This window comes from Globicephala melas, chromosome 2 (assembly GCF_963455315.2).
Source record: "Globicephala melas chromosome 2, mGloMel1.2, whole genome shotgun sequence".
In the NCBI taxonomy this organism is placed as follows: domain Eukaryota; kingdom Metazoa; phylum Chordata; class Mammalia; order Artiodactyla; family Delphinidae; genus Globicephala; species Globicephala melas.
This window is the reverse complement of record NC_083315.2, coordinates 90862115-90875348: the sequence shown is the minus strand read 5'-3', so window position 1 is coordinate 90875348 and position 13234 is coordinate 90862115. Positions and strand designations below refer to the sequence as shown.

The window sequence follows — 13234 nt, the reverse complement described above, 5'->3', positions numbered from 1 at the left end:
ATTCCTTAATATCAAACTATCCAGCTAGTGTTCAGTTTTCTTATTTTGTCACATATAATTGCGTTTGGTTGGTTCAAATGAGAATCCAAACAAGGCTCAAATATTGCATTTAGGTGATTGTCTCTTCAGTGTCGTTTAACCTATAGGTTCCCTCTCCACCCTCCTTTTTTTTTCCCCTCTCAATTTGTTTTGCTTTGGAAACTGGATCTTTTATCCTGTACTGTTTCTGTATTCTGGATTTTTGCTGTTTATATCCATGTGTTATCATATAGCATGTTCCTCTACCCCATCTAGTTTCTATTACTGTAGTTAGATTTGAGGTTAGATCAGATCTGAGTCTGTTTTTTGGCAGGAATACTTCATTTGGTGTTTTATGCTTTTATCAGAAGCCTATAGTATCTGGTTGTCTCTCTTTTAATAATGTTAAGATTGATCAATGTATGCAGATATTGTTGACCCTACCCAGTGGTATGCTGGTAAATATTTAACAACCAGCTTGGGGCAGGTTTGAAGGGAGGACCCTGATTTGTAGCGTCTCCCTGATTTATACCAATTTCCATAGTATAAATATTTCTCCTGTAGCTGGTTTTAAGCTACTGACACATCAGCTGGTCTGCAAAATTCCTGAATATGTAGCAGTTGGCCCTTGTGGGTCAGTCAAGCCAGTACCAGCACACTGCAGGCTTATCCTCCATTCAGCTTTTCAGTACTCAACCAGCTTTTCACTGAGGGATTAGCACTTACTGATAATCTCAGTCTAGATCCATTATTTCATCAGAGTTATAAAATGGTGATATTCAAATTACACTCCTAATTATAGGAGTATTAATTAGAATAGTCCCACAAAGAAAAAATTTGCCTCATCTATTTGGTACCGAGATACAGAGTTCATACAGGAAAGGCAAGATCAGTCTTCATTCTTTCTCCACCTTTCCTGTTCTAAACCAGTTTTCAAAGTAATAAGTTACTTCTCTAGCTTCTGCCAAAGGTAACTAAATGAGTCTTCTAGTATCATTATTAATTCATAGTTAAAATATATATATATTTGGTACGTTTCAATCCATTGCATTTATTCTTTTTGATGCTCAATTGTTTGACTAGTGGGAGCCTCTCCAAGTTGGCCACTAAGTCCTTTGATACAATCCCTGTAGTCCTTGTTAGTTTTCTTGCTTTCTGGTAGAAGATGTTTCAAGTTCTTTTGCATTTCTTACTCAAGAACTGGAATCACCTATTTCTCTAAAGAGCACTGGTTTCTTGTTGTGATAAGTTTTATTTTGAGACCAAAATCTGGGCACTAGCCCAGCTAGCTCATTGTTGTTGAGTTCATTATTATTTTTAGGGCTTTTCAGTAAACAGAGGGAAATACAGATTTCTGTTTTTTAAAAGAGAGAATACATTGTAATACATGCTGATATTTCCAGTTCAAATCTAGAATTACAGGGTTTAAAAGAAGTTTTATTTAAAGTGCTTATAGGAAGAATCAAAAGTAAATGAAAAAAATATTGCTTATTCTGAGATAACTGACAAGTTATTGGAAACTTAATCTTGGAACATTGTACGTATTTGTACATGAGGGTTGCTTCTCTGCTGTGCTTATAACTAGGACTCTGCTGGAAGAAGTAAGAGTGTTCACCACATATTTTCTGCTCGAGAGGACATTCACCTCAGGTTTGATCCTCTGGCATCGTTTATTCTCCTTACTGACCATTGTACTGTGGTGAGTAAATTCAACTAAGTGTTATGTGTGTTTTTAATTTGGTAGGTCCAAAGTCATAAATAATATAATAATCATGTGATGAGAAAGTGGAACCTTATAAAATTAAAAGTTTAGTTGCTTGTCTAGAAGAATACAGTGATTTTGAAGTGGAGGCATGGACATATAGTACCTGTTTTGGGACCTAGTTCTACCTAGTGCCATAAAACAAGGATAACTAAGGGAATTATAGGGACTGTGCTAAATTGGATTGGGATCTTTCAAAAATAATATTTCTTCCTACATAAATAATACATGCTTAATATAGAAAACTTGGAAAATTTAGAAATAAAGTACAATCAGCCCCACATCATTCTTTTATCACACTAGCCATTATAGCCATTGTATTTCTCATTATGATACTCTCTATTTATTTTTCTCTTATTTACATTAAGATATGAGTTTTTAATATAAAATGGTAATATACTTTTCATTCTCTTTTTTCTGTCTGATTTTTTCTACTGAGGAATTTGACTGTTTTCTCACATCACATTTATTTTATAAATGATGCTTATTGGCTGCATTATATTATCATAGATACATCTTAATTTATTTTACTATTTCCCTTTTGTTGGACATTTGTTTCCAATTTTTCCCTCTACTATAAAAATACTGCTTATAACTAAGTTTTTGCACATACTAGTTTTTTTTCTTAAACTTTTTATTTTGTATTGGAGTATAGTTGACAATGTTGTGATAGTTTCAAGTATACAGCAAAGTGATTCAGTTATACATATGCATGTATCTATCCTTTTTCAAATTCTTTTCCCATTTAGGTTGTTACATAATATTGAGCAGAGTTCCCTGTGCTATATAGTAGAGGTCCTTTTTGGTTATCCATTTTATTTTATTTCTTTTAATATTTATTTATTTATTTAATTTATTTATTTGGTTGCACTGGGTCTTAGTTGCAGCAGGTGGCCTCCTTAGTTGTGGCTCGTCGGCTCCTTAGTTGTGGCATGTGAACTCTTAGTTGCAGCATTGCATGTGGGATCTAGTTCCCTGGCCCCCTGCATTGGGAGCGTGGAGTCTTAACCACTGCGCCACCAGGGAAGTCCCTGGTTATCCATTTTAAATATAGCAGTGTGTACATGTCAATCGCAAACTCTCTAACTATCCCTTCCCCCCACCCTTTGCCCCTGGTTTGTTTTCTAAGTCTGTGAGTCATACATATTAGTTTTTTTGGAAATTTCTGGAAATGAATTGTTGGATCAAATAGTGGACACATTATTCTATATACTTCATTTATTATATAATTACCCAAAATTTTAAATTATTTATTATATTCATTGTTTTTGGTCTGTCCCCCCTCATTAAAATATAAGCCCCATGAGGGCAGAGATCTTTGTCTTTTTGATATGCCTAACACAAGTAGGCCCTCAAATAAATATTTCTTGAATGAATAAATGGGATTTTTTCTTTAATATACACTGTCAAACTGTCTTTCAGAGAAGCTCTGGCAATTTACACTTTATTTTCCTCAGATCTCCCTGTCCTGGGCATTGACATAAAATACGCTACAATGTTCAGAAGAAAATTTAAACCCCCTTTAATTTCATCTTCCAGAGATACCTTAGTGTATATCCTCACATACTTAAAATGTGAATTCCTTATTATTTTAATTTACTTTTATTACTTGTGTGATTGAACTTTTAAAAAATATGACTAATGGGCATTTGCATCTCATTTTTACAAATCTTTTTGTGTCATTTATTTTTCTTTTGGGATTTTTTTTTTTTTTTTTTTTTTTGCGATACGTGGGCCTCTCACTGTTGTGGCCTCTCCCGTTGCGTAGCACAGGCTCCGGACGCGCAGGCTCAGCGGCCATGGCTCACGGGCCCAGCCGCTCCGCGGCATGTGGGATCTTCCCAGACCGGGGCACGAACCCGTGTCCCCTGCATCGGCAGGCGGACTCTCAACCACTGCACGACCAGGGAAGCCCTCTTTTGGGAATTTTTAATGGTCACCTAGATCAGGCTTTGGAAACTTTGGTGTACTTATGAATCACCTGGGAATGTTAATAAGAGGCAGATTCTGATTAGTAGGGCTGAGATGGGGCCTGAGATTCTGCATTCCCAACAGGCTGAAGGTGATTCCAATGATGATCTGGGACCCATACTTTGAGAAACAAGAACCTAGATAAAATGTCTCTTTACTATGAATTAATCTCCAAGTGAGTGACTTCTTGATAGAGAAAGCATAAGGAAATGCAGTCTCTGTTCACTCAGCCTGCAGTGTACTGTGTACTGTTGTGTTTTTTTCACTCCTATACAACTTTAAATAAAACAGTACAAATTATACTTATCCTAGTACAGTGAAAGTAGACTATTTTAATTTGATCACTTTATATAACTGTATGAAATCACTTAGTTTCAACATTGGTCCAGGTATCATATCCAAATCTTGAAAGAATAATGCTGAGGCAACTTACAATTATCTTTTTTGGTGGGTCAGATGTTCAATTCTCTTTGTATATTTTTCTCATATAGTCATTTCTGCTAATGATGTCATTTCCATTTTTGTTAATTAGGCCATTTAAAAAAACTGAAGCTGTATCCATGTATGTATGTCATGTGAATATCTATTTCTCTGCAGGCCCGGGTCCTTTTTGTGATGATTGTGCTGATCCAGCTCATCATTCTCATTGCTTTTCGTTATCGAGCATATCCAGAGCATAAAGGTTAGTCACCATGGTTCCTTAATCTTAGAAGACTTTACTTTAGTGTATCCCATAATGTCCTCACTATTACCAAGTGATAAATATCAATGCAAATTATCTTTGCCTGAGCTCTGTGAGGTGCATCCTTCAAGCTACCATGCTCACCTCAAACCCTCTTTTCCATACCATTTTCTCCAGCCATTCTAGGTCATAATGAGCGCTTGCTTCTCTGAATCCCAACAGTCCTTCCTGAGGATTAATTCTGTATTTAACTAGCCAATGACCTTGTTTTACATTACCACTTCAAATGTATATACATTTTCTCTTCAATCAGACTGTAATTTCCTCAATATAGGAGCTCTTGTTTTCTACTTCTTTTCTCTTTTCCACGGCACCCAGTTTGTGCATTACAGACAATAAATACTTGTTGGATTAAATGTTCATTATCCCTTCTTGGCTTGGATGAAGTCCCTGGGATCAGGAAGTGACTGTGGGGGAAGTGAGTACTGTAGTAAAGGTTAAACAGTAAAATGATGAACTGAATAGGTAGTATACATATCCTACTGAATGTTTGTCTGCTTATATATATTTTTAAATTCTATGAAAAAGTTCAAGAAGCGTTATTGCACACATATATTTTCTTGCCCACAGTATAAATAAATAAATATTTGAGGGAGGGCTCAGCTTCATGTGGGAATACCAGTATTTTTGTATAGTTGTTTAAAATTTACAACATATTTTTACCTACATTATCTCACTTAATCCTTACAACAATCCTGTGAGGTAGGTATTATTGTCCCCATTTTAAAGATTAGAAGACTAAGGACTGCAGGGGTTATGTAGGCTGTCCAATGTCTCATAGCTAATAAGAGACTGACCCCAGGTTAGTTTTTTTCTTTTTCTTTAAACAACACTTATCAACTTTGACTACACCTTAGAATCTCCTGGGGAACTTTTTAACATCTCAGTGTCTACACAACACCCTCAATGTTTACATAGAATCTCTGGGGGTAGGACCTAAGCATCAGTATTTTTTAAAGCACCCCAGATGATTCCAATGTGCAGTCAGGGCTGAGAAGCACGGCTCTGTCTAAAGCATTATTTTCAGTCCTGCTGCCTAGAATCAGCTGGGTTGCTGTCCCAGCTCCCCTCTTCCCCAGGCCAATTAAGTCAGAATCTCTGGAGGGTGAGACCTGGGCATAAGTATTTACTAAAAGTTCCCTCAGGTTATTCTAATGTGTAGCCAAAGTAGAGAATCGTTGCTTAAAGTTTAAAGCATAGCTGCCTCTAAGGCTAAAGAATGATGTATTTATAATAAATAATAATTACTATAGGTGGATATATAGATTAATACTTTGAGAAGTACCAGACTAGAACAAGAAAGAAGCTGAGAGATGAATGAGTAGCAAGTATGAAACACACAAAGTGAGAAAGGCCATGCGTTATCAGGCTTTGTCTGAAATTAACTGTCAGGCTGAACAGTTTTATGAGTATAAAATGAATATGCTGGCCTATTAGGGAAGACGTGCTATTTAACTTACATCAGGCTGTCTTTCACTGGAGCCAGTCCTTTAAACCTTTAAATAGTACACCTCTAGCATTGCTCAGTGTGTACTGAGCTTGCCATCATAGTCCTCTGCTAACCAGTGTATGATCGGCTGCAGATGAGTGAAATGGCTGGCTGGGGTTGAGGAACTGTGATGCTTTAGTCTGTGGCTGCAGAATGAAGCCCTTATGCTTGGGCTTTCTGGCATTGTATTGTGTGTGTGTGTTTGCCGCACCACACAGCTTGTGGGATCTTAGTTTTCTGACCAGGGAATGAACCTGGGCCCTCGTCAGTGATAGTGCAGAGTCCTAACCACTGGACCACCAGGGAATTCCCTTTAAGAGATGCTAATTTGGAGTTTTGCGGATCCCTTTCAGTTGGAGTAAGAGGATAGCTGTGAGTCAAGAGCTGTATCATATATGGGAAAGGAATATTTGGACAGATACTCATAGTTAAGATTAAATTTTTTTTTTTTTTTTTTGCGTTACGCGGGCCTCTCACTGTTGTGGCCTCTCCCGTTGCGGAGCCCAGGCTCCGGACGCGCAGGCTCAGCGGTCATGGCTCACGGGCGCAGCCGCTCCGCGGCAAGTGGGATCTTCCCGGACTGGGGCACGAACCTGTGTCCCCTGCATCGGCAGGCGGACTCTCAACCACTGCGCCACCAGGGAAGCCCAAGATTAAATTTTGATATTTGTTTGATATGCCTTTGATATATATAGTATATATAGTACTATATATATATAGTTTTTAGAAAATTTTATTGGAGTATAGTTGATTTACAATATTGTGTTAGTTTCAGGTGTACAGCAAAAAGTGATTCAGTTATACATATATGTATATTCATTCTTTCTCAGATTCTTTTCTCATATAGGTTTTACAGAATATTGAGTAGAGTTCCCTGTGCTGTACAGTAGGCCCTTGTTGGTTATCTATCTTATATATAGTAGTGTGTGTATGTTAATCCCAAGCTCCTGATTTATCCCTCACCCCCACGTTTCCCCTTTGGTAACCATAAATTTGTTTTCAATATCTGTAAGTCTGTTTCTGTTTTGTAAATAAGTTCATTTGTATGATTTTTTAAAAATTAGATTGCACATATGAGTGATATCATATGATATTTGTCTTTTTCTGTCTGAATTACTTCACTTAGTATGATAATCTCTAGGTCCATCCATGTTGCTGCAAACAGTATTATTTCGTTCTTTTTTTATGGCTGAGTAATATTCCATTATATATGTACCACATCTTTATCCATTCCTCTGTCAGTGGACGTTTAGATTGCTTCTATGTCTTGGCTATTGTGAATGGTGCTGCAATGAACATTGTGGTGGCCTTTGATATATTTTGATGCAACTTTTGGAAGTTTGTACATTTGGATACTAAATCTCATGGAAAACAGGGATTTGATCATCCTTTGAGCACAGAGTATATGTGTGTTTGTGTGTGTGTGTCACAACTACACCATTGCTTTGCCTTCCTACCCTCTGTAATTCTAAGTGAGTTGGTTTATCAGAATTCCTGCCAACTTCTGAATTTAAAGTGGTGTCATCCATATAACAAATGATTTGCTGAAAATGTAGTAGATGCCCATGGAAGTCTTCTAGAAAATATTATAAAAAACTTGAACTTTGCATGTGTTCACTGGATTTTTCAAATTTATTCTGTTTAGGACCTCCAGGATTTGTAAATTTGACCTCATTTTCCCTTCATGTCTTGAGCAAAATAAGCATCTTCTACTATTCTATGTTGTTGCTGACACTCTATACAGTGCTGGGTAAGTCAATTAGGAAACCTGAGACTGTGGAGAATTCTGCCCAAGAATATACTGAGAATTTTAACAGTAGTCATTTAGGTTCTTGAGAGCATAATGACCGGCACACCACTCTTTCATAAGTCATTTCCTGTGACATGATCTTGGGAAATAAAGTTCTTTCCTAACTTAAAGGACATTTAGTCAACACCAAGTTAACTTAAGGGTGCTGAGAGGACCATGACAATTAGTATTTGTGTAGAAACCTAATAGAAGATAGAAGTTCAGCTTCAATGCCATCTCAGAGCAGCCTTCTTTGACCACCTTAAAGCTTTATCCTCTATTTCACCATACTTTTTATTTCTTTCATTACTTTATCAGAATTTATGATTATCTTCTGTATATATCATCTCTCCCCTCATTAGAATATCCATTGATGTCCTATCTATCTTGTTCCCCTCTATGCCCAGCATTAAGCACAATGCCTAGTATGTAGTTGAGTGACTATTTACTACCGTGTGACTCCTAAAAACTCAGCTCAAAAAAGAGAGAAACTGAGATGAGCAGTGAGTTCAGGCATTTGAGCTCTTCTCTTATGTTAATTATTATACCCAATACTGACAAAATCACTTAGTCAGTTATGGAAGCAGAAAGCACTGTGAGTCTCTTTTTAAAGCTTTTTACTAATGTTCCTTACTAAGAGTCATTTAGGAGTAGATTAGACTATTGGTTGCTTAGTCTATGTTTTCTACTTTTAGTCCATCTTTGGACTTTTCTTTCCTCATTAGTAACTCCCACCAGAGAACAGAAAGTAGTTAAAGAAATAATATGACCCTTTACAATTCTGTATAACAAGCTATGCCAGATTCCCCTTTTGAGGTTGGTTTTCTTGTTAGAAGATAGGTTGAAGCTGTTTTACACACTAGTCTTCCACTAGGAGGCAAAGCAGGTGATTTGGTTCCTGGCTGTAAAGGAAAACATTAGAAGGGGAGAAGTTGTTTCATTTTTAAAGGTTGAAACTTAAAGGGGAAACACTTTTTAAAACTAATGTGTATCTAATGGAGTATATATAATATATATCTGAGAAAATTACCTATGACTTTTTAAAGTTGAACTCTACTCTTTTTTTTTTAATATTTATTCATTTATTTATTTGGCTGCACCGGGTCTTAGTTGCAGCACGTGGGATCTTCGTTGTGGCATGTGGGATCTTTTAGTTGTGGCATGCAGGATCTAGTTCCCTGACCAGGGATTGAACCCGGGTCCCCTGCATTGGGAGCGTGGAGTCTTAACCACTGGACCACCAGGGAAGTCCCAGTTGAAATCTACCCTTACCAGCAAATGATGGTATTACATTTTGAGAAGGGAAATCCGACTGTCCCTTAATCACTCTTGACAATATAGTAGTTCTAGATGCCTGAACATTGAGAAGGGGCAGTAAATAATAATACGGGGTAGAGAAAAGTCATTCTGGCATTGCAGATGAAAAATTAAAATAAAGAAGTGAGTTAAACTTTGTACATGTTAACCCTGAGTATGTAGTTGATGTACAAAGTAATGACTGTGGGTCAGCCAGAAAAGGTTAAAATACATTCATTAATATTTATAAGAAAGAAGTGTTTTAGAATGATTAAAGTGGTTGAAGTCTTATTGCGTAAAGGAGTAAATCTCAGTTATCTGGAAAATTAACTGTGGTATCTATGGAGTACCTTTTTGCTTCTTAAAGGAAATGTTAATGCTTTATATTGAGGTTACTACTGTAATAGAAACTTCTAAAATTTGTGAACGTACTCCTATCTGTTTCTGGAATCTATTCCAGGTATAGCACGTACTCAGGCAATTTTATAATCTAGAGAAATATGGAGCAAAGGAGCAAATAATTGGTTAGCTAGGATATTGAGTGCAACACAGAGATTAGCAAAGAAGAAAAGCTATACAAATAAATGCTTATAGATGACTAGTCTCATATTTTTTCATTATTTCTGTAAATGCATGTCATGATGTATGTAATCAGTCATAGTTATTTAACTTCCTTTCTTGTTCATTGCCTCTTTCAGGACCATGGTTTGTTGGTGAAATCACTAAAGGCAAATTGGGTTGCTGCTTTTCCTTTGGGATCTTTGTTGACGGACATTTCCTACAAGGCAGTGTAACGTTTATAGTTGGAATTCTCCAGGTAAGAAGTCAGAAACGCAATTTAAGAACATCTTGGCCTTGTTGGGCTAATTGCATAATAGTTATGAATTAAATCCCAAATCCCAAATTTATCACCATAGATCATGTTTTCTAATTTACTGGCAGGGCAGTCTTTAGTATCTGGTGTTTTGTTTGCTTTTAGAGTGCTTCCTAAGCTCTTTGCTCCACCACTCTTGTAAACATCTAAAATACATTTTTGGCAGGAAGTTTTATAAGAGGTGAAAGAGCTTTTTGTTTTTGTTGTTTGTTTCACTGTGCTTTTTCATCGATAAACAGTGAAAGAAGAGACTTACGGTAGAATAAATGAGACTTCTGGGTAAAACAAAATTGGTTATGATAATGAAGAAGGAAATTGTTTCAGAGGGAGGAAAAGAAAAATAGACACACAAGAAAAGTGGGTCAGTTACCCAGTGGAAGCTTTCTAGTGATGTCCTAGCAATACACTTGTTTATGAAACACTGATTTGTTAGGTTTACATTTGGATTGACGTTCCTTTAGAACAAACACAAATAAAAAACCCAGACCTATAGCAAATTTCTATAAATGGGTTTGAAAACTATTTACCTAACAATTTTTCTCTTGTACTCATCTGATGGGGCTAATGAATCAAAATCTGAGGTGATGATCTAGAGTTGTATAAGAGATCCAAAAACATTGTTTGAAATGAGTTCACAGCCTCATAAGAGGGCAATAAAACATGATCAGCAGGATTAGAGACAGACAAGTAGGGAAGATCTTTGCCTAGTGAACACTGACCACAGACCAGAATATTCTCTGTTTAGCAGCATTTTATATGTGACTAGATCTGGGTCTAGTTCAGTTTTCTATTATGTAGATGGAGGCTGTCTCTCAGGAGCACTCTTATTCCAAGTAAAACCTGACCCTTACCAAAAGGTGGGCTTATAGTCATATTTTAATAAATAGTACAAAAATAAAAAATAAAAAAATAAATAGTACACTAAGAATGGATTTTATGTATCATCTAGGCCCATGGCCCCTAAATCTATAATATCTCTGACCTAGACCTCTTCTCTGCACCTCAGGTGCCTCCAACCACCATTTTGCATCTTCCTTAGATATCTAACAGGAATCTCAACTTAATATACCTCTAACAGGACCTTTAATTTCTATCCCTGAACCTGTTCCTCCCCCAGTTCTTTCCAATGTCAATAAATTATCCAGGATGTATCTTCTCCAGGGTGTATCTTCAATTTTTCTCCTTCCTTTATACTTTATATCTAGTTCATCAGCAAGTAGTACTGTATTTGATCTACCTCCAATATATGTGCTGAATCCACCACTATTACTGTTACCACCACCCTTGTCTAAATAATAATTATTTCTTGCCTGGGCTGCTGCAGTAACCCCCTAACTGGTTTCCCACTGCTGCTCTTGCCTCCCTATTGTCAGTTTGCCACAGAGCATGCACTGTGGTCCTTTTAAAATCTTAATCAGCTCACTCACTTCTCAGCTTAAAACCCTTTAAGCAAATCAGTGACGTGATCTGGGTCATGCTGACTGCCCCAGTTTCCACCTGGCTTACCATGTTCCAGCTAACCTCTCCCACCTCTGGGCTTTTCATTTGTTTCTTCTGCCTGGAATGCACTTCCTTCCACTGACTCATTTCTGTCCTTCAGGCCTCAGAGGGCCCATCTCCCAGTTACCTCCTGTGACCCAGTTATTTTCTTCATTGAATTCATCACAATCTGTAATTATCTTCCCCCTCCTTTTTTTTTTTCTTTTTGGTTTCTCTTCTCTCTACTAGAATGTAAGCTCTATGATGCATCTTTTCCAACTTGGTCACCCATGTGTGTATCCCTTGTCTAGAGCCTTGCACAGTATCTGCCACATAATGGGTGTTCAATAATTATTTGGTGAATGAGTGACTCATATAGTAGTTAAACTTGGATTATTACTTAAATCTTCTAATTTGTATTCCAGTATTCATTATGCCACTTCACATAAAAATGCAGGGAGAAGAAAAAATACTGATACCCAAGTCCCCCCCACTCTGCCAAAAATAAAAAACAAAAAACAGAGTCCTGTACATATGTGTGTGTGTCTGTACACCCACATATTCAGTTCATTTCTACCTTAAACATTATTTGAGGGCTTCAACATAAATGAAATGACACTTGCCTTTAAGATGAACAAAAGGATACAGGAAAATAAACAACTAACTACAAGTCAACTATTGTGAGTGTTATAAGCAAGTGTGATTGAAGCATAAAGAATCAGTTAACCCCCAAGAGGGAAAGCAACATATTTTTAAGAGCCACCAATAATATGTTAGTGAGACCTGACCCTTCCAGGGCTTGCTAATAAGCTAATGGTCCTGTTCGCTCTTTCCAGCTGGTGTTTTTTAACATCCCCTTGATGGTTTACCTGTGTTGGAGCTTGCTACAGCGGTGCTTTGGTCACAGCTTCAAGTCTCATCTCCATCAAGGAAAATACTTGAAAATTGTACCTGTTCACCTACTTATGTTACTACTGTACATCTGGCAGATTTATTCCTGCTACTTTCTTCATATGACATATGGTACTCTAGCTTTATTATTCTCCCCTCTGCGGACCTGGTTGACACTGGTGACGCCTGTTCTCATTCGTTGTGTGTGGACACTGAACTCTGCCGAGCTTGGAACCTTCATAGTGCAGTTAAAAAGCCACCTGAGCTCCTGAAGGCCATGTCTCATCATCCACCTGTGTCGCCCAGGCCTCTGCCCCAGCAGCAGACGGAAGGCCAATATTGGTGGGCAAGCCTTGGACGTTCCTTGGACGCCTGGGAGTTGAGGGGATTACCCGCTACTGATTCCTGCAGAATGGACTGCAGAAAATTCTCTAAATAATGCCATGATTCCTTCCTTCCCCAACAAGGCAAAGGGTTGATTTACTTTTGTGAAGAGAAAGCCCTAATCTAGGAGATCCACAGGCCAGGGGCTGGTGGGTATGGGAGTATCTGCGGCCCACCCAGTGTGTTTTTTACGTTACCTCATGTAAAGTACCTAGCACAGTGTCTGGAACTCAGCAGCCTATAAGGGCGCCACTTTAGGGGCAGGGAACCAGTGCAAACTTGAGCCTGACCCTGACTACCCTTGATTAGTTCTGAGTCCTCTTTTCCAGCAGGGTTATGGGCTGTCTGCTTCCTCAGTCGGGGGTGTTTTCGAGCAATTAAATATCAATAAATGAATGATCATAACTCGGTCTGGGACTTGCCTGTGTCGCCGTGGCGGGTCAGGGCGGGGCGAGAGGAGGTGTAGCCGCGCATTGGAGCGCGGAAGGAGGCGCGGCTGGGCCTCTGGGCAGGGGCGGGGCGGGGCGGGTTGTTGCCGG

The 13234-nt window shown here is 38.0% G+C and overlaps 1 protein-coding gene across 4 annotated transcripts in view; it reads left to right on the top strand.

Moving 5' to 3' along the window:
* TMEM62 (transmembrane protein 62) overlaps positions 1-13091 on the top strand; it is a 34534-nt gene extending 21443 nt beyond the window's left edge. For all 4 annotated transcript variants that reach the window (XM_030842893.2, XM_030842894.2, XM_030842899.3 and 1 more), the window contains 5 exons: positions 1604-1717; positions 4349-4433; positions 7628-7732; positions 9766-9884; positions 12257-13091. In XM_030842893.2, coding sequence (XP_030698753.1) covers positions 1604-1717; positions 4349-4433; positions 7628-7732; positions 9766-9884; positions 12257-12583 — 750 coding nt within the window. In that variant the 3' untranslated portion in view covers positions 12584-13091. The remainder of the gene's footprint in view (positions 1-1603; positions 1718-4348; positions 4434-7627; positions 7733-9765; positions 9885-12256) is intronic.
* The last annotated feature ends 143 nt before the right edge of the window (positions 13092-13234 follow it).